Consider the following 24,857-nt stretch of genomic DNA (forward strand, 5'->3'; position numbering starts at 1 on the left):
TCCATGCAGCACCCTACCCAGTCATGTCCTTTCCAGCCCTCAGTAAGGACTGGTCATTCGGCCAGGCGCATCCTTTGATGGGAAGTTGGGCCCAGGCTTGGCTGACAGAGCCATCCTGTTCCTAGGCAAGTCACCAAGCTGGGAGATAAACAGGAAGCCCCATCTTTCTGCTGTGCAGTATGCTTGTCTTTCCTTCCTGAGGTGCAGCTGGCTCATACGCCTGTGCCTGCCGCCCCTCAGCCTTGTACTGCCCAAGATGCCCATGCAGGCCTCTGCCGAGACCTAGGTCTTCCCTCTCCTGGGGCTGCAGAGGCCAGACATTCAGCTGTGAGGGGTCCAAGAAAAGTCCTGGGAGACCAGGGAGGCTCTGTTCAGCCCCTGTCCCTGCACCCTGCCTGGCCTGTGGGAAGGTAAGGCAACCATGTTCCTTTAACCATCAACCTCAGAGCATTGACAGGTAGGCTAGAAGGTAGTTGAGATACATGAGGGAACTGAGGCACAGGGTGGGGAGCGGTTCCTGCCTTCAGGGTCACTTTAACCAGGGCGGGGCTCCTGACCCAGGGCTTTAGTCCCAGATATGGGCTGTGCCCATCTGATCTCCAGTCTGCAGGAACTGTGGGAGATGGGGGGGGAGCGATATGTGGGGTGCCTTATTGGCAATGGCTGATGACAGACCTGAGTAGGAGGTGCCCTTGGCTCCTGCCAAAGCGCAGTGACTGTAAACAAGTTCCACCCGTGAGAAGACAGACCTGAGGCCATAGGCCCTTCAGAGGTGGGGAGGGGAGTCCCTGAGCATCTCCCTAGGCCATGTCTCCTCCAGCAGCTCCAGGGACCTGTTAGCCAGCTCCTCCTCCCCTCCTTCTTCTATGCCTGACATGCCCAGGGTCAAGGTGAGACTCCAGTCTGCCCTCTGTATCTGTGCCTGGGGATGAGGGATGTCTGTGTCAGGTCCCATGGTGGGACTCAGGTGTCAGTGTGGGGCAAACTGTCACATAGAGGCTCTGAACCAAGGTTCTCGTGGGTTTGGCCCCGTCTTGGCCAGGTTGGGGTAGAGAAAGATGGAGTAGTCAGGAGAGGAACACAGACACATGGGCAACAGACCAGCAAGACCACCCACACTGGCTTGCAAGCTTCACAGGTCTCCCCAGACAGACCCGTGGGGCTCTGGTTTGGAGTCTTCCCTCCACACCTTTAAGTCTAGCAGTTTCCTTATGCAATGAGCACCAATGGGAAGGTGGATCACAACTCTGCCACCCTCAGCCACTGCTGGCACAGCCAAGTCTGATGACTGCTTTCCCGGACTGAGTTCCCTGAGGGAAGGAGGGTACTGTTCCCGAGCTAACCTGTTTCAGCTCTGGTCCACCTCACTGCTCACCTGGCCAAGTCCCTTCCCTTCTTGAGCCTCAGTTTCCCTTTTAGTATACGAAAGGATCTGAATTGAACCAGTCCAATGATTGCTGATCCTTCTGTGGATGAGGGAAAGGCAGATAGATAGGTGGCTCAGTACTTGAGCTGGGACACAGAGGGGCAGTCCCAGGTGACATGAGAGAGGGCTACCTCTAGGACCTGGCTCCCACGCCTGGTAGGATACACTAGCCCTTGTGGATAGTATGAGCCCTTGGGTGGAAGCAGGGGCCAAGTAGAGTAAGGCAATGGAGGGCTTAGGGTGGGGCCAGTGTGTGTGCCTGAAGGAGGAGGTGGGGATGCATTTAGGGCAAGAATACCTTCTAAACTCTCTCTAGACCCTCAGACCAACAGCATTTGAATGTCATGAGCCCCTTTAACCACCATGACTCTGTTGACCAACACCTCTCCTGTCCCCTTGGGACAAATGGGGAAACTGAGCCCTGGGAAGAGAAATGTACTCTCCTAATTGCCTGGAGCCCCTGTTCCCTGCCCACAGGCCGAGGCCTCCAGCAGTCTCCTCCCCCCGGCTGTGTTAGAGGGAGGGTACTGATGATGAGAAGCAAGCAACAGCAGGGTGGGGGCAGCACCTGCAGCTCGGTACTCCAGCAGGGAGCTCCCAGGCTGCACCACCTCCATCCTAGCCCAAGCTGTCCAGCCGGTGGCATGGGAGAGAGGTGGGGCACAGAAAGGCAGGCGATGCCCCAGACATCATCGCTCAGGCTGAGCCCAGGCAAGGCTGGTTACCATGAGGGCAGCCAGGGGTGGGAAAGTTTTGCTCTAGGTGCCCTCAGCTACCGAGGTCTGTGCACGTCCTTGGCACTGCGTCCTTCCCATCTACTTCCATAGGGTCTATGGGTTTGGCCTGAGTCTCCCACTGTTGAGGATCACACTGGCAACTATGGAGCACCGCTTTTGCCACTGAAAGGCATTTCCCTCTCACAGCCTGCTGGGGCTAAGGGAGGGGAGGAGAGCCTAAGAGCACCCTTTGCTCCCCGGGGCCTTAGGGACAGTCATCCCAGAGCACCTGTGTCAGCAGAACCTGGAGGCTTGCAGCTCCGTCTGCACACCTCTCGAGTCAGGGGACTCACTGCCAGTCTGGGCAGCTGTCCTGGAAGGGACAGCCTGGGCTCTCAGAGAGTCCGAGCTGAGTTTGAGCCAGCATTTGCCACAGCCCTGGGCCTTGGGACCCACAGAACAAGCTATTCTCAGACCATCTGTCCTGCCTTGCCTACCCCAGTTCCCATCCAAATGCACACCACCAGCTCCAGTGGGGCAGGCGTCCCCTTTTAGGGACCTACACACACATTTGGGGAGGATCCAAGCTCCTGTGTCCCAAAGAACTGGAAGACCCCTTCTGTCATCCACATGGATGCAGGCTTGTGGTCCCACTCCCTCTGTGGAATGGGAAGGACCTGATCACACCTCCTGTTTCATACTGTCACCAGCCAGGTTGTCCCTGAACACAGGCTGGAACTCTGGCTGCTTCAGGGTTAGACCCTGGAGTCCCGGGGGAACAACAACCCCCTCCGCCACAGTTTGGTCATCCCCCCCCCTTAATGCCCCCCCTTAGCCCCTTGGCCTCCTGTTTGTTCGCTGACGGATCCCTGTTATCAGCAGAGAACACACACAGGAAGTCCGGCGGGAAGGGCCCATCCCAATCCTGATTTACACGGGATGGAGCATAAAAAGCCACCCTTCCTCGCCCGGGAGGAGCCTCTGTGTACCAGCAGGCTGCTGTGCAGGCCACGAAGAAGGCTGAAGCTGTCAGGACAGGAGTGCAGACCTCAAGAGGGGTCTTGGGCAGCAGACTCACCCTTGAAGGGCAGGGTGCATGATTGGCTCATGGAGGCAGCAGAGATGGCCATGGCCAGGCCTGGGCGGCATCAGGTATGCAGGATGGCCCTGCAGGGTAGAAAGTGGGTGGAGTGGTCCCTGTGTGCCCCAGGACCCAAATGAGATGGTTGCAATACCCATCAGTTGGGGTTGGGTCTGCGCAACTGTGAGATACGTTCTCCTTACTGTTAGCCATTCTTATCTAGCAGAGACGACCTTAGGGCCTGTTGGCCCAGTACTTGTTTTGGGTGGCTCAGCCAGGACTCTACATCTCACCCCTGGATGCCTAGCAGCATGGAACCAACCCCTGAAAGGAGAAGCTGAGAGTAACTTAGCCCCCAACCCACCTACCTCCTGATTCCACTTTCTTTAGAGGATCCCCTGGGTGGGCATCAGAGCTTAACCCAGCAGTACCCTCTGGTCAAGACTTACATCCTCTACTTTGCTGAGACAGGGGTGGGGTCTCCTATGCTTGCCATTTTAGGAAATGTGCATTCCTGAGGAATGGGAGTGCTGGCCAGGAAATCAGTCCCTAAAGTGGGAACCCCAAAGCCACGTTTGTAACCTGAGTGAGCACATTGAGGGGCATGGAATATGGGGCTAGGATGAGCCCATCTCTTTTGGGCTTCAGGCTTAGGGACAGCTTCATAATGTGCAATTGGGGTCACCTGGGTGATCTTATTGGTCCAACTTGGCTCCTGGTGAAGCCTCTTGTGCTCACTCTCCCTAGTATCTGAGCCCTGTTCTCAGCCCCCCCAAACCACATGGGGCCTCTTGGACCCTCCCTCCACTCAGTGGCATCTCTGGGAAGCATTCCTTTTTCAAACTAGAAGATCAGTTATGTCTTAGCCTAGGTAAAGGCAGAGAAGACCAGTAAAAGCTATCTAAATCGCCCTCTGCCCAACAGACAGTGGAAAGAGAACCACTGGCCAAAGGTGCAAATCCCATAGCTCCAGGAACCAAAGTGGGTGAGGGCAAGGGCTGTGCAGGGTGCTTTCCCCATCAGAGCATTGGATGTAGCTTTTACTGCTGAGACTGGATGATAAATTCCTTGCTTAGGCTTAGGGGGCCAGGTGACCCAGGAACCCCATTTACAACAATAGGTACAGATCCATTTGCCAGGAGAATTTTTAGTGCAGGGTGGTAGCCACTGAATAGAAGAAAGGCCTCTCCCTTTAGCTCCTGTGCACCTACTAAGGTGGGCCAGGCTGGAGCTCTGAGCTGCTAGGCCTTTCCTGTTAGTGTATAGGCTCTGTACACTGCACTGGGCTCCATGAGGGGAGAGGGGCTCCTACTTACGGCTGCCCTAGCACCTATCTTTAGGGAGCTCAGGGATGGAGGCAGAGTTCACATTTGACAGAGGGTGGGGAGCTAGGCAGATCAAACCTATCCCAAGCTAGGGCATGCTGTGGTTTCTGTGGTCAATGGCTCCTTCTGGGAGCAGATACAGGCCAGATCAACCTGGGATATGATGGATAAACAGAGGGGTGGGGGTCTGTAGGTCTACAGCAGGCTGAAATACCATAGCTACACGGAAGCCTAGACTTCAAGCTTCTTCCCAGCCAGTGGACATGAGAGTAAACAAGGTCCCAATTCACACCTCATCTCTGACCCACAGCCTCCAGCAGCAGCAAGACTCTGGCTGTCCCATCTGCTCATAAGAATAGCTGCCACCAGGACCCAGGGGATGACTAGAGGCCGGACCACAGGTGAGTCCCCAGCAAGCCTTCTCCATAGTAATCAAGAGTTCCGCCTTGCAGGGAGCATTCACTGGAACATGTGTTAACTAAGACATGGATAGAATTGGAGAAACTGACAAGGTGTGTGCACCTTAAGAGCTGGGACAACCACAGAGGCAACAGAGTTGCAGAAGGAATTCAGAAATGGAGGCTGGGAGAGAGGAAAGATGACAAACCCAGATGCCTGTGGGTGGGGGATAGGGAGCTGTCAGCTCATAGTAGGAGCATGGGGTGGTCCTGACTATCTCCAATAAGGCAGTGACCCCAACCAAAGTGGCCAAGAGCTGTCAGAAGAGATCCCTGGCAGGTCTCCTCATGTAAAGGCCATGACTGCCAAGGTTTGTGGTTACACCTAGATCTCTTCTGAGCTCTGTCCAGTAATCATGGTCTAGTATTGGGGCTGGGTATGTCATGATGCCCACTCTTTGCATGGCTGCAGGACCAATCTGGCTTCACTTTTGTCTGGCGTCTAGTTGCTCGGTCAACTGTAGTCTTTTAATGCCAGGAGCAAGCATCAGCCAGGAGGCTCGAGAATTAGCCAAGTCCTTGTGGGAGCCACTCATAACCTCCTGACTCCTAGAACCCATTTAGTCCTATGTCCCCAGCAGCTACGTGATCCGCTGCAGGGCTGGGAACAGAAAGGATGCGTGAAGGGGGCTAGAGCAGTAACACTCAGAGGCTGGGTCGCATCTAGGCCATCAGGGTCTGGCTTACTCACTACCAAGTTCTTGGGAGCCTCCGCCGCTGAGACTCAGTTTCTCCAACTGAGAAATGGGGATGGACGGAGTGGGGAGCCCATGGGTAGTGGGTAGGGCTCCTGCTCAGGCATCAGGTGGGGCGGGGCCGAGGGCGGGGCGCCCCCATCACCCCCACCCCCAGTGAGGCGGCGCGTGCGCGCCCCGGACCGCGCGGTGAGTGCGGAGGGAGCTGGGGGCCGGGAGTAGGGGCATGGAGGCAGCCCAGGAGGGGCCGGGGTGATCGGGACTGTCGGGGGCCAAGCTTAGGGTTGGCCACCCAGGCAACGCCGAGCGATCACTGGGATCAGAGAGGTGAGCGCGCGGGAGCTGCGGCTGGGCCATGCACGGACCCCACGCCCCAGCCCAGCCCTGCAGCTGCCAGGAAAAATGAGCCCCAGCGGCTTCGAGAAATGGCGACCCCTGCTGGCGGCCGAGGAGCTTCTCCCCTTACTCATCCTGGCCTTGCAACCTCCACCATGGTTGCAGCACCCCCCCCCCCCACAGCATAGCTCATTCGGGTAGTCCTGGGGGGTTGTGACACTCTGCCCCTACCGCCATGGAGCCTGGAAAGGGGCAGGGGCCAGGCCGTGGAGAGGACCCCCCCACCGAGTCCGTCTGGTTACCATGCCTGTCTGGTCTCTCCACACCAATCCGTGGGTGCTGATGTCCAGACACTTGTCCTGCAGCAAAGTTACCCAGCGGCCTCTCCGTATGGTGTTCAGGCTCCTCCTATGCTGAACCAGTCTCCCCCACTGGGGGCTGTTGAGCGGTAGGTGGAGAGGGGAGATGGCTGCATGGGCCCATGGTGATACTTGAGCATTCATGATTACTTGTCAACTTGAAGGCCACAACCACAGCCTGTGATACTTGGGGCACCTAGTGGTTGAACACCAAAGGAAATGAGCTGCCGGCCCAGTGTTGTGCTGTCCTCTTTGGGACTTGGGCAAAACATGACTTTTCAAAAATTGCTTCTTCTGTTTTAAAACACAATTCCCTTTCCAGACAGTCTATCCTCAGGAAGGTGCTGTAGACAAAGATTTGTGGGGGCAATGACATCTAGGGAGGAAGCCTCCAGGCCCCGGGGGCTAGTCAAAAGGGATCATAAGCTTCTAACACCCTCTTGACTTTGCCTGTGCCATATGCTGGGTTACATCTCTTTCTAGGCACTATTCCTCAGGGCCACCTGATAATGACCACCCCCTGAGGGTGCCCTCCCTTCAGGGTTAGTTTTCCCAAGCCAGCTCAGATAGACTGCAGGACTCACCCCTGCACAGATATTTCCCTTTGGTCTTCTTGCCCCACATTGTCTCAGTGATTCATCTCAAAGCTCGCTGCCCTCCTTCAACAGATAGGGGGTTTAGAAAGGAGGCTTCCTGCCTATAACTGTGGTGTAGGGTTGAGTGGACTTGGAGTAGCCCTGAGTAGTAGGCAGGGGCTTGCTCACCCCTTGAAGAGGGGCTAGGTCAGCAGCCAGAGCTCAGTAACCATTTAATGCCACCACTGTTTACTATTGGATCCACTTATGGAGACAAAGAGGCCTCAGATATCCTAGTGGCGCTGGAGAAAACTGAGTCTCACAGGCTCCTTTACACCTGCTTCCTGGCCCATTCCTTTGGGGTAGGTCTATAGGGCTATGCAGCATCTGGGAGGCAGGGAGCTGCCCCTTTAGGAAGCACCAATAAGAACCTGAGTGGAACCCTGTAGCCCTCCCACACTCTTGACTCTATGCAGGACAATGGGACAGCTGCCCCTGCCCTTTGCACAGGTCTGACTCAGTCTTCAGCATTGTCACAGACCATTAAGTCTGGGTTGGGGTTTCTTGCATTCCTCACCAGCCTTCCTGCTCCCTAAGACACAGCCAGAAGGCTAGAGATGGGCTCCAAAGACATGTGGGGAGGTTCCATTACATCCCAGGTGTGAGTAAAATAGGGTCACAGCCCTGGCATCTGGGAGGCATTTATACACATACTCTAGTCCAAGGGTGGGATCCCTTGCAAGTTGTTGGTCCCCTTCTGGTCAGAATATGCACACATGCAGGTAGCAGACATCTGTAAGTTATGAAATTCATAGTGCCTTGGGGGCTTGCCGAGCATTTGACAAAGAATCCCAAAGTCCAAAAGGACCATGTGGGATGGCAAGTCTCCTGCTGCACTGGCTTCCTTCAGCTCCATCCACAGCATTCCATTTCAGGTGGTGGAAAATACAGGAAAGCCCTCAATCCAGCTTGGGGTTGGGGGAGGGGAAGGACTGGTTTAGTTGCTCACCCCAGGCCCCACCCAGAACCTCAGCTGTCCTCTGTCTGGGTTTTGCTCTACCCTAGCAGGATTCAGGTTCCTCCCGCCCCAGGAGTCCTGGTCAGCAGGCCTTAGCTCTGTGTTTGGTGGGGGTCAGCTTGGCTGGCAGAGATGGGTCAGAGGCAGGAGAAAGCTGGCATTGCCTTTGGATGCTATCCCCTGGAGTAGTGGTGCCCAGTGGGTACAGACTCCACTGAAAGCCTGGGTCAGAAGTTCCATAGGGGATTGACAGGACCCAACCTTTTTCCTTAGGCCACCAAAAGAAGAAGGCTACCCCACTTAGAGACGCAGACCATGTGGGGCTCCCAAGAACTGCTTGTGGCGTGGTGTCTAGTGCTGGCAGCAAGTGGTACTGAGCATGTCTATAGGCCCAGGTGAGCAAGGGCTTGGGTCTTGTCCAGAGGCATTTACCCCTGCTCAAGAGCCCCTTAATCCTGCTTGGGGGGGGGCGTGCAATACTTGGAAATAATTCCCTGTGATCCTGCTCACAGCAAGATTGGGAAGCCCCATGCCCCATGTTCCTACATACCTGCACTGGGAGAGTCCTAGCTCTGGATCCCCTGTCGACCCCATCCCCTCTAGCCGCAGAGTGTGTGCTGTGGGAGTTTCTGGAGGTCCTATCTTGGAGTCCTTTGTGCAGCGTGTATACCAGCCCTTCCTCACCACTTGTGATGGACACCGAACCTGCAGCACTTACAGGTGAGTGACCATCTTACCACTGCCAAATAGGAGCCCAAGTGCCTGCCTCATCCTGAACTGGGGAGCTGAAGCCAAAGCAGTGAGGCATTCTTGACACCAGGGATCAAGGTGGCCTCCAGCTTTGGAGGCTGGTACCCAAGGATGCTATGTAATCATTCCCAGCATTGTCCTCTGAGAGGATGTCACCTCAAAGGGTATCCCCCATATGGACAGGGGCTTCTCATCACATCTGTACCCCACTACTTTCGGAGTTTCCTTCCCAGCATTGCTAGCTAGAAGTCCTTATACACAGAGACAATGCCCACGTGGACCATCCGATGTCCCATCGGGCTAACAGAACAGTTTGAGCAGCACAGGACACAGCCAAGAGGGCAGGTCCTTGTTCTAATGTGGGGAGTCCAGCCTCCTCCCTACCTAGAAGCACCTAAGAAAGGTATAGGTGCGTGAGCTCTCTCCCTGACTCAAGATGCCAGAGACTCCTGAGTCTCCAAAGTTATGAGAGTGCTGGAGTCAGAAAGCAGCTTTAGCACCGGGGGTCTAGAACCCAGGAAAGGAAAGCAAGCCAGGCTCCAGTCAGCTTTGAAGTGGGCACTGCAGGAGGGACCAGCCCTGTGCTACTCCCTGGGCTTGTGTGTCTGTCAAAGAAGCTTGGTAGATTGAGTGGCACACACAGGCTTGTATGCTGACCCTGTCTGTGCCAAGTGAGCTGGGACTTGGGAAGGGAACCTCTGACATCCTCGGAGTGATGCTGGCTAGGTATCTTCAAACAAATGAGGCGGGCAGTGTGCACCCTACCTGAGGAAGCCTTGGTATGGGTCACCCTAGTTGAACCTCTCTGAACTACCCTTATTCACCACAGAACCATCTACCGGACTGCCTATCGCCGCAGCCCTGGGCCAACCCCCACCAGGCCTCACTATGCCTGCTGCCCTGGTTGGAAGAGGACCAATGGACTCCCCGGGGCTTGTGGAGCAGGTGAGGGCAGTGTGCACTCTGCCCGATGTAAGAGACCCACTCCCAATGGCCCAGCAGAGGCCCTGCTGCCTTCTGTCCCCCAAGCAGTGTATCCTCGCTGCAGGGCAACCCTTCCCTGGCTGCCATAGGGCTCTGGGGACCCTCCTGAGTTGGTGACAGACAGGCCTCTTCTACCCACAGCAATGTGCCAGCCTCCGTGTGGGAATGGAGGGAGTTGCATCCGCCCAGGCCACTGCCGCTGTCCTGTGGGATGGCAAGGAGATACTTGCCAGATAGGTAAGCACCACTCTTCTTGGCACTGTGTATATTCTAGGTTATTGCTGGCTGGAGTGGGTTTTCATGGATAGGTGGGTCTTACCAGATGTCTATGGCCAGGACCTTGCCTTCTGTAGACACAACTAGATACCTTCATTTCCTACAGATGTGGATGAATGCAGTACTGGAGAGGCCAGTTGTCCACAGCGCTGTGTCAATACTGTGGGCAGTTACTGGTGCGAGTGCTGGGAGGGGCAAAGCCTGTCTGTGGATGGCATGCGCTGCCTGCCCAAGGAGGGGCCCTCCCTGGTGGCCCCAAACCCCACAGCAGGTAATCTTGCCTTTCCACCCTGCTTGACTGACCTGGGTGGTTGTTGGGTTCTGAGCACTGTTCCTTGTTTGAGCTGAGCATGGAGGACACAGAGGGCAGCAAGCCCTGGGTGGAGGTTAGCACTGTGCTGTGAGGGCTGAGCCCAGACATCCTGGGCTGGAGGGAGGGTCCTTGTCTGGGTAGAAGGGGACACTTTCCTCTCAAGAGGTTTCAGGAAAGTACTTTGGGGAGACGAGGCCTACCTGGAGCCTCATCTCAGCAGACTGAGTGAAAATGAGCCACACCCTGGGCCTGGCAGCCTGGAAACATCGTGTCTTTGCTGGTGACAGTACATTATTACTTTTGGTACGCGCTGTGACACTTCAAACTCGTACCGTGAGTAATAATGCGCTGTCAGCAGCCCTGCGCCAGGAGTGCCGCCGGACCTGGGTAAGGATCACCATTGGCACGCAAGACCCTTGGGACCCAGGGGTGGCCAGAGGCTGCTCTGGGTTATGTGTATTGGTAGGGCCTGAGGCTTACAGCAACTTCCAGAGGCTTTGCATCTCCAGGTTCTGCTCCCATAGCTGTGGCAGCAGACATAGGTCTTCCTATGGCTAAGAGCTCATTGTGGGGCAGGAAACTCCCCTGATTAGCACCCGGATCTTCCCCCAGGAGTGGACAGCATGGTGAGGGAGGAGGTGCACAGGCTGCAGTCCCGGGTTGAAGTGCTGGAGCAGGTGAGGCTTGGTTGGGAGCGGGTCTGGCTGGTGTCCACAGACCCATAGTCTCTGGCTGTGGTTCCAAGCCATGGGATGGTTGGGGGCTGTATGGGCAAAGGCTGTAGGGATTCTGGCTTTCTTACTATGCCAGGTAGCTCTGTATGGGATTCCCCAGCCTGGGAGGAACTGAGGTTCAGAGCCCACTTAGCCTGTTATACAAGGATTCTTTCAAGTCTCATTAAGCCTCAGGCTCCATGACTCTCCTAGCTTGTCTCTGGGGTCCAGAAATCTTTTAGCTAGCTTGTAGGTACATTATACACCTGTGTCTACTAGGGTTTGGACTCCCTCTATGTGTAAGCAGGGCCCTGATGGATGCTACGGCTCAGTAGGGGACTCATTGCACTCCTACTGGTCCTTCCTTACACTCCTATGGAATAGAGGTGAAGAGGGGTCACTTGGCTTTTTATAATCTCCCTTACAAACAGAAACTGCAGCTGGTGCTGGCCCCACTGCACAGCCTGGCCTCTCGGGCTACAGAGCATGGACCACAAGACCCTGGCAGCCTGCTGGCCCACTCCTTTCAGCAGCTGGACCGAATTGATTCACTGAGTGAGCAGGTCTCCTTCTTGGAGGAGCAGCTGGGGTCCTGTGAGTGCCACACCTCCCCACCCACAAAGATCCTGGGGAGCCCATGGGGAGGATGGATCGGCTTCTGGGGATGGGCAGATTTTCAAGTTTGCACCCTCTTTCTTCTCCTGCTCTAGGCTCTTGCAAAAAAGATCTATGACAGCGTCTCGCCACCCAGGCTGGACTGAGCTGCCTGCCACCCCTACATCCCCCTGCCAGCCAGAGTTCACGTGCTATCTGGTGGTGCCTGTCTGACCCTCTCGCTCAGGTTCCTAGAACCTGGGCATGGGGAGAAGGGTCTTGTGACTCTCCCAATGGGACTTTCCAGGAAAGGTACGAGCACCCTGTCCAGAGGTGAGGTGGGGGATTGTCCCCATCTTTGTCATAATAAAGCTGGGACTTGAACTGCTGTCAGTGGGTGAATTGGAACTGGGGGTGCACTGCACTCCTGCCCTGGAGGCCCCAGGTAAAGTGAAGTGACTGTCTGCAAACAGGAGCTGCAGCAGGCGCGACTGAGCCCCGTTTTCCGTTAGTGGCTTGCCAGAGGCTGGAAGGCCGGTCTTCGAGGTCATGCCACCAGACCCATGTCTGTCCGCCCCACAGTTCTGGGGACCCCACACATTCATGGACAATAGCACTGATGGCTGATCACAGCTCAGCCCCTGCAGGCGATTTGGGGGAGCAGGGAACTTACACACTGCAGCCCCAGAGAAGGGACATGTGGGTGGTTAGATACCATCCTTGCCACCCTGAATCCCTGGATGGAGACCTGGGGAGGGGCTCTTGCCCACTCTCTGAAAGAGAACCCTGGTCTCTAGGCACTTCTCAGAGTTCATTTATAAAAAGAAAAGGAGAGAGAGAGAAAAAAAAAAAAGAACCAGTACAGCAGTGATTTGTGACTGAGACTGTCGGACAGTGGGGATGGCAAGCTCTGCCCTCTGGTGCTGTGTGACTGGGAGACCAAGTTACTTCTCTTCCTAATGGCCTGATACAGGCCATGGCCTTGTTCCTGAATGTTGATCCTACACCGTGGGGTGGGCCTTCTTCGGTGGCATGTTGCCCACTGCTAGGTGGGCTCATGGTCTTGTGGGTCAGCCCACCTGCTGGATGGCCACACCTGGATTCTGGAGGCACAGGCATGAGGTGGGAAGTTACACGGGGTCCTGGGTCTAAGGCCTGTGTCAGAAAGGGCTTCCTGTTTCCAGGCCCCAATGAGAGCCAGGCCAGCAGGGGAGCAGGATAAGGTGTTTGGTAGATGGTAGGATATGGCCTTCTGTCCATTCTCCAGCCTCTGCTTCCCATCTGCCTTCCCCCAGCTCCCCTGCCCCTGTGGCCTGGGCTACTGGGCTGGCACAACCCCAGGCTCTTTAATGGCAGAGTCCTCCTGGGGCATCTTGGAAATTTGTAGAAAGGTGTCCCTCATGGACTGGTAGCAAGTATCCACAAGGTTAGAGACATCAGCTTCTGTAAGGCCGCTGGTAGAGACAGCATCCAGCACTTGTACCCTGATTGTTCCTGGGGAGGAAGCAGTGGCTGTCAGGGGCTTAGAGGCCCCATTGGTGCTGCCACCCACCACTCCTCGCCTGGCTGCCATCCTCAGTTCCTGGGCAGGGTTCACGTTTGTAGCTAAGGCAACAAAGTGCATCTAGGGAGTTTTAGCAACTTTACCCTCTCCTGTAGCCACTGCCCATGACTCAGGATCTCTGCCCCTGAAATTGCACTCAGTGACCCCTTATCACACTTGCTCCTTCAGTCCTCCATGGTGCTGGGCATTAGGGGCTCAGATGCCGGAGACAGCCAGGCTTGTCCCATTGTCCTTAAACCTCTGAGCCTACCTGACTCCCAGGGTAGGGTCACATAACCCACATGCAGGCAGGGTCAGGGTTCCTGCCTGAAAGCTAATGAGATAATAGAAGTCTAGACAGCTTAGAATTGCCACCCCTCACCAGCAGGGTCACTACATTTCCCTATTTGTGTTGCACATACAACCAACGGAGATCTCAGGAATTCAACCATGTTTAGAACCTGCTTTTCAATCTGAAAAATTGAAAACCCCACTTAGAAAGAGCAGCAATGAGATGATGCTTGGCAGAGATTCATTCATTCATTCATTCACTCACTCACCACCCAGAAGTGGGAACTCCACTACTAAGGGTCCAGGACTCTGCTAAATTAGTCATCCTCTGCTACATAAGGAGTTGCAGGCCAGCCTGGGGTATGTGAACCCATCTCAAAATAAATAAGAGAGAGAGAGCATGACAGGCTTGTGAGCTTCTGTGTGGCTCTGATGGGCTCACCTGAGGTAAAGAGTTTCGTCTTGACATTGTAGAAGGAAGAAAAAGATGAGTACACCACGGGGATGATGGGCACCTGTGGACAGGGACACATGCTGAGGGACAACACTACAAGGGTGCCTTGGCTACTTCTAGGTGTCCTTGTGGCTGACCCCTCCATCCAGGTGGCCTGGTGTTGCACAGGCTCATCCTGTCCCCCACAGGAAGCTTCCTCCTACAGGAAGCTGTCTGGGCTGGAATTTTTCACATGTTGTGTCCCCACCCCCATCCCCTCGCTAGGTCATAAAGTACCCTGGAAGTGGGAGGGTGAGGCTCCATTTAGCACTGGGGGGGGGTGAGGATGTTGCCCCTCCTCTACCCTCCAGCCCTGTCTCTCATCCCCAGGAAACTAGGGGAGGGGGTTGGAGCCTGTTGGTATTCCTGGAAGGCCCCAGAGTCAACTCCAATGATGACAGGTGGCTGGGGTAATAATTAACCCTGGGCGCCAGAGCCTGGGCAGGAAGGTGGTAGACTGCACCCTGGACAGGACCTGGGGGAGGGGCAGGAGGCAATTTACCTGGATTCTTCCGCCCCCACTATAGCCCCTAGTCTCTCTTTTCTCAGGATCTGCCGATACCTCAAATCAAGGAGGACTTGACTAATCCCAGGCCCAAGGACCACCTGGTGCATGGTAACTACACAGGTGCAGTCTCCTGCTCCAGCCTGGGCTTCCTAACCCTTAGAACTGATGGGAGCTTTAGGGAAAGGGTATATGCCATCTTGTATGGGATTGGGCCCAGGAGGCTGCCTGCCCCTGGGGCAGATGGAGCTGAGGTTTTCCAGGCAGCAAACAGTAAAGTAAAACAGAATTAAATCCCCCCCCCACCCCCAGTGGTGACTTCCTCCCAGCAGGGGCCCCATTCCATGGCAGGTGCTCAGGAACACTCCTGATATACACTGTCTTCCCCCAACACATGCTGGCAGGGAAGTTCAAGCCCAGGACAGAGCTCACTTGTGCTGCTGAGGGCTGGGTTTGTCAATAGCCTGTGCCTGCTCCTCAGCCTCACCATAATCAAGCCAGGGCCTGGAGCATCAGAGGAATTTCTAGGCACAATCTGTCTTACTATGCCGAGCAAAATGCGGACTCACTGGCCTCCCATCCCTACTTTTCATGAAACCCCAAATGCAGGAGATGACCCACCTGGACAGCTAGGGTACGGGGAGGATGGAGTTCAGTCCTCAGAGCTGCTCAGGTGCTAGGGGGCTGAGCTGGTGGGATGCCCTTCCCAACAGGGTGGAGGAGGTCCCTGAAGGCCAGCGGTCCCCACTCTGGCTGGGATATCATCTTCAACCTTAAACCACCCTGATCCATGTTCCAAGCTCCTACCCCTCGAGAGTACAGTTTGGCCTACCTGGGCCTGGATGGCCAAGTAGAATGCACCTTTTTTAAAGGGCAACAGGTCCCCATTGTCGTTGCGTGTACCCTCTGGGTAGATCCACACTTTGAGCTGCCGGTAGAAGGGAGAAGGTGCTTAGGCTGCCCTTACCCTGCTTGGCCTCCCCAGAGAGCTGCACTGCCCTCCCCTGAAGCCTGCCTGGCTGTGCTGTGCTTATACTCACATTGTCCTTGACCATGAGGTCACCCAGGTCAGCCATCAGGGTCATGGCAGTTCTGGCACGCTGGCGGTTGATGAAGTACACGCCCCCAAGGTACATGATGAGGCCCACGGGCCCTGTGAACAGCAGCTCACGCTTGGCAATCTGCACACAGCGCTTAGGGAGTATCTCCATGAGGCCTATGTGCATGACAGAGAGAGGGAAAGAGGGAGAGAAGCAGGGAGAGACAGAGATGGAAGAGAGACAACAGATGGAGACAGAGGTGTGGAAACAGCGAGGGAGAATGAGACATAGGAGGGGTAGACAGACAGACAGAAGCAGGCAGGAAAGGCAGAGGAAGTGGAGATAGGCATAGAAAGACCCAGAGATGGACACATAGACAGCAGAGAAAAGAAGCCAGAGGCGGGTAGGCAGAGATGGAGATTAAGAGATACAGAGACAGGGATGGAGAGAAGACACGGGAGAGAGAAGGGGGGACAGAGAGAGACACAGAGACAGAGGGGAGAATGGAAAAGAGACAGGGGAGACATAGACAGGGGGCAGAGTAGGGGGAAGAAGAGAAAACAGCCTCAGAGTCCAGCGTGGCACTCCTGGGGAGGAGGGGCTGGTGGCCCACCTGCCAAGGCCCCTGCCTCCGATGCAGTCCTGTGCCTCATGTCTGGCACAGCCTGCTGCTCTTATCCCCTAGCTTGAGGAAAGCCTGTGGCTAGAGAGACACACAGGTCTTGTTCTGTACCAGTCTCAGCTAGCAGCCCCAGCCCACCCAGGGTCTAGGATGAAAAAGGCCACCGTCTCTGTGGCCAAGCCCTTGGTGGCAGCCTACCCATCATGTCTAGGATACTCTGGTGATTAGAAATGATGACACAGGGACCATCCACCTCCAGTTTCTTCTGGCCTCTGACCTCAAAGCGAAGGCCATACACGTACTTGAAGGACCGCACGAACCAGCTGATGATGCTGAGGGCAGAGATACCAGTAACCAAAATGAGCTTCTATAGCCAAGGGAGGGGTTATACATGGGCAAGCTGTGGGGAGGGTACAGCAGGAAACACAGGGCAGGATACTTGAGCAGACAGAGTCCTTGGGGCCAATTAGCCCTGCTGCCTACCCCTCAAGGGTACCTCAAGTGTTCTGTGTTCAGAGGACTTCATTCATAAGGGACTGTCCCAGGCACTGGGTAGAGGGTGGCCTATCTCCTGCTTTGCAGGACATTTGCTGTGACAGAGGAAAGTGGCGGTGCCACCATGCAGACCCCAACGCACTCCATTCTACATGTACTTTAGTACATAGCATCACTGGGTATCCAGCAGTCCTGAGGGAAGGGGCCCTCACAGTATGTTATAGAGCTATCTCTAAACAGTACAGCAGATTCAAAGCCGGTTCTCCACTCCTACTCTTTAAAAGTGTAGTAAAATACACATGCCATAAAACCTCCCATTTTAACCACCTTTATGTGCACAGCTTAGTGTGTTAAGGCCACCAGGGCTGGACTGCCTACTGCCACTGTCTGTCCACAGAACTTTCTCTTTCCAAACTAATACAATGTCCCCATAACCCGACTCCACCTGGCCCTGCCCTGGGAATCTCCTGCTGCTGTATCCCCAGAGCTTCTGACTTTGCAGCCCTCCTGCAAGGCTTGTTCTCATCAAGAACCCAGCAGGGGGAGAACAATTCTCACCGATGGGGAAACTGAGTTTTGGGGAGGCAGAAATGCTAATCCAGATGATGACACCAGCCATTGCACTTCTAGGTCTGGAAACCTGGAACCCCTCCTCAGCCCTGCCAGCCTCAGCCAGCTCAGGCCATCTTGTCTTCAGGCCAGACCTCCCTATCTACTGCAGGGGCAGGTAGACCTTCATCAGAGAGTGGTCAGTGCCTCACCTGTTCCCTCATTTCTAAGTCACAGCTCCAAAGGGACAGGGAAGGAGACTCAGAGAAGAAAATGTGTCAACACAGGGGTACTGTTCAGTCTCACCAGTCGTCAAAGGAACACACAGAAGCAGGGAAGGACCTGGCCCTTTGCTCAGATGCACACTAGAAGGCTAACAGGGCTGGAACGTAGGCATTTGTTTGCTCTCTGGTCTACAGCCAGATGTATCTAGAGGGCAGGTTGGTGGCTAGCCAGGTTCCTAGGAATTCCCCCAAGGTATGGAGATAATCAAGATTTGAATCAGGGAATCTGGAAACTCCGGCACCATGAGGCAGAAGACATGCAACAGTGTCAAAAGTGACTTACTGAAAAGAACATATGATTTGTTGGAAAAGGTGTGTATGCTGGGCGTGGAACCCAAAGCTTCTGGCAGCCACACCCCAGACTCAAGATGAAGGCTCATTTGAAATGCTCCAAAGTCCCAAACTTTCTAGACAGCGTGTCACAAGTGGAAAGTCTCACAATGTAAACTCATATGAGGGACCACAGTCAAAGGCAGGCACACTACAGATGTTCTAGGAAGTTACCTCTGTATATATAGGGCACAAAACACACACACACACACACACACACACACACACACACACACACACACACACACACACACGAGTCCAAGATACCTCATTAAAAATGTATAAATCTTCCCAAACCTCAAACCTCAAATCATGCAAAATTTAAACTTTATTTCCACCCTTAATTTTTTTTTTGGGATAGGGTTTCACCTAGCCTAGGCTTACTAAGTAGCCAAGGATGCCCTGGAACTTTCACCCCTCTTATCTCTACAGCTTTAATCCTGGGCTTATAGGAATGCAGACCACACCTGGCTTTATGCAATGGTGGCTTCACATATGCTAAGCAAATACTCTACCATCTGAGCTATCTTCCCTGTGGAGTATCTTACTAAGGAACAGTCAACCTGTAGTTGTCACTACAAACTCACATTCCCATGTGCTTCTGCAAAGGGAAGAGTGTCCAGCCACATCCAGACTGTGCCCTTGGGTAGTGACATCTACATGTGCCCTCGTCTGTCTGTCTGTCTGTCTGTCTGTCTCTAGTTCTGGGTGGTGGGGGGCACCCCTCCACATTTTGGTGACTAAACAGACATAAATAACATTTATCATCATGGGTTGGAAGAAAACTGGACCAGACTGCATAAGGTCCTGGGTTCCACCCATCTACCAATTAATCAATAGAGGCGTTTCTCCCAGGTAAAGGGGCCAGTTAAGGTCTGCAGAGATGCTGTAGCTGTAAGATACCAGAAGTGTAAGCTGGAGTCCTCACTCTAACAGGAGAGAGACACCATCAATAGGTACCATGCCTAGGATGTTAGGTCCCTCATTCAGCTCTGTTCAGACACAGCCACTGAGTAGGCCCTTACACCCTCTCTACAAAGGCTGCACAAACTCAGGTCAGCAAGGTCAGTGACCTGTCCCCAGGAATGAGGAAGCCATGTGGACCCAAGTCCATCTCCTAACACTGCTTCCAGTCAGGTGAGGTGTATGGTCAGAGGGCACCCCTGGGCAGGGCCATGGCTCCCCACACTGCCAACTGGATTTGTTAGGTTCCAGCAGTCCATCCTGAGGCTCCTTCTGTCCTGTCTATCTGCTTTGCTGGATTGGCAGCTTGGCTTCACCCAGCCACAAAGTGGCTCCCCTGAAGGGATGGGTCATTTCCAGTACGATGACCTGAGCTGCCAACACAGTCTGGTCCTGAACCACTCTTGTCCTTTCCCCTAAAGGAGCTACAGTCCCCAAGTCCTGTACCTAGGATAAGATGCCATGCCCTTCAGCCCTCACTCCAGGTTGGGCTCTGCTGTCTCTCAGGGCCAACAGGAAAAGTGCCTGGGGACAGAGTGAGTGCCCAGAGTGGAAGCATGGTAGCCAGCTGTCAGGCAGTGTCCACTGGGACAACTCCTGAGCTCCTGCTCTGGAGCAGAGGGCACACAGTCTGTCATTCAGAGCCTGGCCTTCCTGAGCTTCATTACCACCTGTGCAAGGGGATGGATGCAAGGAGACACCTTCCATGGGGCTAACTGACGTAGTTACTTCACACTGGATCTGTATCAGCAGTGGTCTAGTGATTGGGATACAGGTAGAAATAGAACAAGAGAGATTCCCAGAGAGGAGCCCTCTGACCTACTTGGGTCCCTCCCACATCTGCCCCGCAGCAGGGAAGTAGTTCAAGGTCAGAGCCTATATCACAGGCCTGGCTGTTCTTGTGGAATGCCACTGTCTGACCTTTGCCCTTACTTCTGGTCCTAAGTATGATGGGTAGGGACTTGCTAGATGGTGAGAAGGGAACTTCATGGGTCAACCAGGGCTAGATTGCTGGGGAAGGGCATGTGGGGGACCACTGATAGGTCTGGCTTGGGAGATGGAAGAGCCTGGTAAGGATACTTGGCAGAAAAGTTTTCTGACAAGTGTCACAGGAATGAAGGCAAGAACTGGGGCTGGGATAGGACTTCTAGCCTGGGCAAACACCCAAGAGAATGAAAGCAGTAGGTGCTAGGAATCAAGAGAGTACCGAGGAAGTAGGGGTGTGGACTGACCCATTCATTATCCAAAGGCAGCCAGAGCTGAGTTGCACTGTCCTCAAAAGGCCAAGATGCTACCTACCACTGCATCAGGGGAGGAAAGAGTCCTTCCTGTTGGCAAAGTCCTATAGAATCCTATGCTTACCTTCAGATGGCCAGGACTGCCAAGATGATGCTGGCTCTTATGGCCTATGCCAGAGCTAGGCAGAAGAGAAAGGGCCAGCTTTGCTGTGGCTACTAGGGACTCAGTCAGGGCTCAAAGCTAAAAGAGTTCAGCCTAAAAAGCAAGACCAGTTTCTACCCTCACCCTTAACAGGACACAATGCAGTCAAAGGCTGCATCACTACAGCTCTGGGTGGCCATCCAAGACTGAGAAGAGAGGTCTGTCCTTTCTTTATGGGGTCCATGGTGTGCGTGCGTGTGTGTGTGTGTGTGTGTGTGTGTGTGTGTGTGTGTGCGTGCGTGCGTGTGTTGTGTGTGTATGTGTGTGTAATTGTTCTTGTTAAGGTGACCCAACTCTGAAGCTCAACAAAACTCTATACAGCCTCTCAGGGCTTTACTATCCCCTCATCAAATGGTATAATCAAGGCCTGTGCCTCTTGTCATCCCACTCCGGTCTACACACAGGGAAGGACTCCTTCCATTTGCACAGCCCTTCCTTGGTCTCAGCCCCTATGCCAAGTCCGAGACATGGCTTCTGTATTCCTAAAGCTGTTCCTTTCATCTCAGAACTCCAGACCAAATGACAAAGGCACCCTTTTTAGAGGACAGAGAGGGGACAGAGACAGGAACTCAAGATCTGTCTTATAATCCTATAATGTCTTCAGATGGTGGCCACACCTCTTAATACAGTGGTTCTCAACCTGAGAGTTCTGATCCCTTGGGTGGGTGGGGTTGTCCAATGACTCTTTCACAGGGGTTACATATCAGATACTTAATTACGAGCAAAATTACAATTATGAAGTAACAATGAAATAATTTTATGCTTGGGATCACCACATCATGAGGAACTATATATTAAAGGATCTAGGCATTAGGAAGGTTGGAAATCACTCTTAGTGAGACTGTGGGCAGCCATGGGCAGCGTCATCACAGCTGGGTTGACCTCAAGGAATGACTACAGAATTTATTAGAGAATTGCCTTCTGGGGTTCAATTGCCAGCGCTCCCCGTCTTGGTTGGGGGAGCTTGGGCCCTCACTTCCCTTTCTGCTAACTTGTCCAAGCCTTACTCTCTGAACCTCAGTCTCATCTGTTGCCCAGGCAGAGTAGTATCTGCAACCCAGACTTGGCTGGCCCAGGCCAGGGAAGCTCAAGATAGGAATGGGCCCATATATCTACTAAGCAAGCCTCCACCTCCTAGGCACCCAATCTGTTTCTCTGGCAATCACCCTTCCCTGTGGTCACACCTGGAGGATGTCATGCTCACAATACTCCAAGGGGCTTGCTGTTTCTATCTCAACTCATTACCATTATGAAGATTTAAGACAGGGACCCTGAGACAGGGTAGATAGGTGGGGAGCAGGCTACTTACTCATCCTGTCCTCTAGACCTCATTTCCTGCCAACAGGGGCAGAACATCTGCTGTTACCCAGCCAATATCCCAGGGCCACAGGGCACCAAATGAGAGAGGATGCTGGAAAGCCCATTAGGAAGCCAGAGGAATCTGGCAGTGTGCTAGGGGCTGGGGTGGCCCAAGAGGCTCCATCCTGGTATGATCAGCCTGCTACATCCAGCCACCACCTCAGAAAGGCTGACTGGATTTGGCTCCTGGACAACATTGGTAGACCATCAGGGCAGGCTATACAAGAGCACAAGGGGGAGGGACCAGCTGCAGATCTCTCAAGTCAGGGGCTTGGTGAAAAGTATGCACAGATCAGCCCCATAGCTACATTCCAATGTTATAGGCCCAGGACCTGCTGGCCTTAGAACCAGACATGGCCTCCTCTGGTCTGGTTCAGCAAGGGCAGCACTTCCTCCAAGATAAACACATGCCTGGTGCTCCCCAAGCCCACCATGCCTCTGCTGCTCAAGTGCCCTGCTTTGGGGAGACCCTCTGCTCACTGACAGTAGTGACACCCCCCACCCCTGCTTTAGTCTCAGGCCAAGCAACAGGAAATGTGCATAGCCAAGGAACCCATCTCCTTGTGCAGGGGTCTCCCTGCCTGCTCCAGGAGTCTGTTCCCTGGGACACTTGATGGAGGTGACAGATCACTACAAGCCCCTGAAAAAATGAGGACAGGAATCCACGAATCATGGCTGATCAGGACAGAGTCCTAACCCCAAAGACTAGCAAGGGCAGGTACAGCACAGTCAGAAAACAGTCCCTGTAACCAGCCCAGGGGAGGTGGGGCATCAGGGGCCACAAGGTCTGAAACACCCGGCCAAGGCCAAGGCCAGGACATTGCAAAACCCACCAGCTCAACAGTCCAAACAGGGCAGAGAGAAATGTAGCAACAGTCTCCTGGGATTGTGGACAGGGAGAAAGTCCTGGACGTCTATTTTCTCAGGCAGCCCCTATTGGCAGGTTAACTCAGCCCGATCCCTTTATATGTATCTGCCTATCCACTAAGCTACCTTGCTCTGAGAGGTGGCCTGAGGATGTCTTAGGTCCCAGATTTAGGCCCCTTCTTCCTTCTTCTCTAGCAAGCCTAGCCCTAAGGCAACTCATCCCCACTCCTAGAAGTTAGGACAAGGGGAACCTGTGGCTGCACCTGGCCACAGGTGTCTTCTCACCTGGGGGAGGTGGGAGCATGGGCCCGGAAGCCCGGAGCCAGGTCTGGGTTTCCTTGCTAGTGAAGCGGGATTGGGCCCGTCCCACCTTCGCCCGGCCCCCTCCCTCTCCTAAAGCTAGCGGCGCGCGCCAACAGCCACCCCACGTAGCGTGCAGGGGCGCCGGAGGGCTGAACCCCGCTTCCGTGCCAGGCACCGGCGCATTATGACGCGCGTTCCTGGGGACCCGGGACGGGAAGCCGCGTCGTCGGAGACTCGGGACCGTGAGGACAGCGGGGCGGGCGGGGCAGGAAGGAAAGAACGCGAGGAGCGCAGAAGTTAGGGAAGCGGAAGCGCGCCCATCCCGGCGTCCGGCCCCCTTGCCTCATGTTATCCACGGTGCGGCCGCCGTGGCGCAGCAGGCAGACGATCGAGGCCACGGCGGAGAAGGACAGGCAGAGCACGCAGTAGAGGCCGATCTTGGCGTAGAACCTGGCGGTGCGGCTCAGCTGCACAAGCAGCAGCAGCAGCAGCAGCGCCGCTGTCAGCCACGGCCACAGTTCCATGGCGGCCGCACCCCAGCCCCGACGGCGCCGCCGTCCGCCGCCCGCTGACCACCCGTGCCCCTTTTGAGGAGCTCAGGCGGTGGAGGGCTGGCAGGGATCGCAGCCCGGAGCTAGGTGCGGCCGCCCCGCCCCATTCCCGCCCCGCCCCTCCGGGCCTGGCCCTGCCGGGGGGCACCGCGCCCCACTCCGCCCCGCCGCGTCCCAGGCGCGGACCCCGCCTCCTGCTGCCCTCGGGTGTTGCCCTCTCCGCCCCTCCCCGCTACCCTGCCACCCTGCCCCTTGCGGCAGGTCACTGAGGTTCCCTCACACGTCCGGCGGCTCCCATCTCTGAGCAGCCGGGTGGCCTGGGCTCTGAAGCTGCCTCCCACGCCCCTGCACCGCGGCCCACGGCCACAAGTCCCCAGCCCAGTACCGCAGCTCGCCAAGGGCATGCAGTTGGTCCTAAGACGTGCCCATTATGCCAATCTTGTCACCACACAAAGGACCATTGAATAGCTACTGAGTGACCAATGGTGACCTGGCTAGGCCACCTGGCTGGCAGCCTTGGCCCCTTAGGTCGCCTTGAGCTGGTAGACTGAAGCCCCACCCCGTGATGCAACAAGCTGGGGGAGGCTGGAGGATTAATGAGAGTTTTGGAGCAGGAGTGGGGGTGTTCCTGGGGCAGTGTGTCACTGGGGACTTTCTGGTGCCCGGCCAGCAGTATCAGGCGATTGTGTTCCCATGCTTTCAGCTCAGCTCAGCAGAACCAGCAGCCTAGCAGGGGCCCTTGTGGTTGATGCTCACTGGGACACTTTTCACTCTCCTTGTAGTAAGAGAAGATCTGCCTTGGGGTTGCACGCCAGGCATTTACACCCTTCCTGATCACTCTCAGATGACAATAACAAAATTCATCTAGTTTCCTTTCTGGAGAGGTCAGCCTGCACCTGGGAGTGGGGCCCAGGTATGGCTGCAGATTACTATGTGCCCACAGGCTCCCCTGTGTCCAGGCATGCTGAGGGCTGACCCTGGTTTTCTCTAATGCCGGGATGAATAATTGTCACATCCACCCACAGAACTGAGCCGAGCTTTCAAAGCAGAGCCAGACTGTGCCAGCCTGAAGGGTGGATAAGGAACCATCCTGTAAGTGGCCCACTAGTGGTGTTCTCCATTTGCAACAAAAGAGTAATTCAGGTTCATCCATCACACCTGTGGGCATTTTGTGGCTAAACCTATCAGAGCAGTCTGTCCTTGCTGTGTTCCTATCCACCCCTTGGCTATCATTCCATCAGCTGGAACAGCCTAGCTTGGCATTTTGTTCTGGAGACTTCCCCAGCTCCAAAGCTGAGATGGGGCTCCTGTGCTTATGAGGCTGCTGGGAGGGCAAGCTCCAGGATTTTCAGCTTCCTGGGAAGAAGACCTGGATGTGCTAAGAGAGAATGCTGGGGGAGCTGATGTATTGCTGCTAAGATCCTGGCCAGAGAGCCGAGTCCTGAGATTCCCCAAGGGCATCCAGTCCTCACAGCTCTGCAGCCCCTCAGGAAGGTACATGCTGCTTCCTTCAGGCTCTTTTAGTTCTAACCCACCACTGTTTCTATTTTTATTTACTAACCTACCGTATGTATGTCTCTAAGTTTTTAAAGATTTATTTTGA

General features: G+C 54.8%; 2 protein-coding genes across 3 annotated transcripts; one reads left to right on the forward strand and one right to left on the reverse strand.

The window, feature by feature from the left end:
* Nucleotides 1-241: 241 nt before the first annotated feature.
* On the forward strand, nt 242-12,006 carry Egfl7 (EGF like domain multiple 7). Of its 2 annotated transcripts, none has more exons than XM_051184907.1 (10): nt 242-410; nt 4,859-4,949; nt 8,263-8,384; nt 8,593-8,709; nt 9,569-9,684; nt 9,865-9,960; nt 10,106-10,270; nt 10,925-10,989; nt 11,457-11,619; nt 11,736-12,006. In XM_051184907.1, the coding sequence occupies exons 3-10, from the start codon at nt 8,305-8,307 to the stop codon at nt 11,756-11,758; spliced, it is 825 nt and encodes a 274-aa protein (XP_051040864.1). In that variant the 5' UTR covers nt 242-410; nt 4,859-4,949; nt 8,263-8,304; the 3' UTR covers nt 11,759-12,006. The 2 variants fall into 2 exon arrangements, with proteins under 2 accessions (XP_051040864.1, XP_051040863.1); XM_051184906.1 differs by lacking the exon at nt 242-410 and adding an exon at nt 3,106-3,294.
* Nucleotides 12,007-12,411: 405 nt separating this feature from the next.
* Nucleotides 12,412-23,345, reverse strand: Agpat2 (1-acylglycerol-3-phosphate O-acyltransferase 2). Its single transcript, XM_051184908.1, has 6 exons — nt 23,046-23,345; nt 16,312-16,445; nt 15,492-15,667; nt 15,284-15,379; nt 13,896-13,968; nt 12,412-13,113 (listed from the first exon to the last, which is right to left on the reverse strand). Exons 1-6 carry the CDS (start codon nt 23,225-23,227, stop codon nt 12,938-12,940), a joined length of 837 nt encoding a protein of 278 aa, XP_051040865.1. The 5' UTR covers nt 23,228-23,345; the 3' UTR covers nt 12,412-12,937.
* Nucleotides 23,346-24,857: the final 1,512 nt, after the last annotated feature.

Source organism: Phodopus roborovskii, unplaced genomic scaffold, assembly GCF_943737965.1.
Source record: "Phodopus roborovskii unplaced genomic scaffold, PHOROB, whole genome shotgun sequence".
NCBI lineage: Eukaryota > Metazoa > Chordata > Mammalia > Rodentia > Cricetidae > Phodopus > Phodopus roborovskii.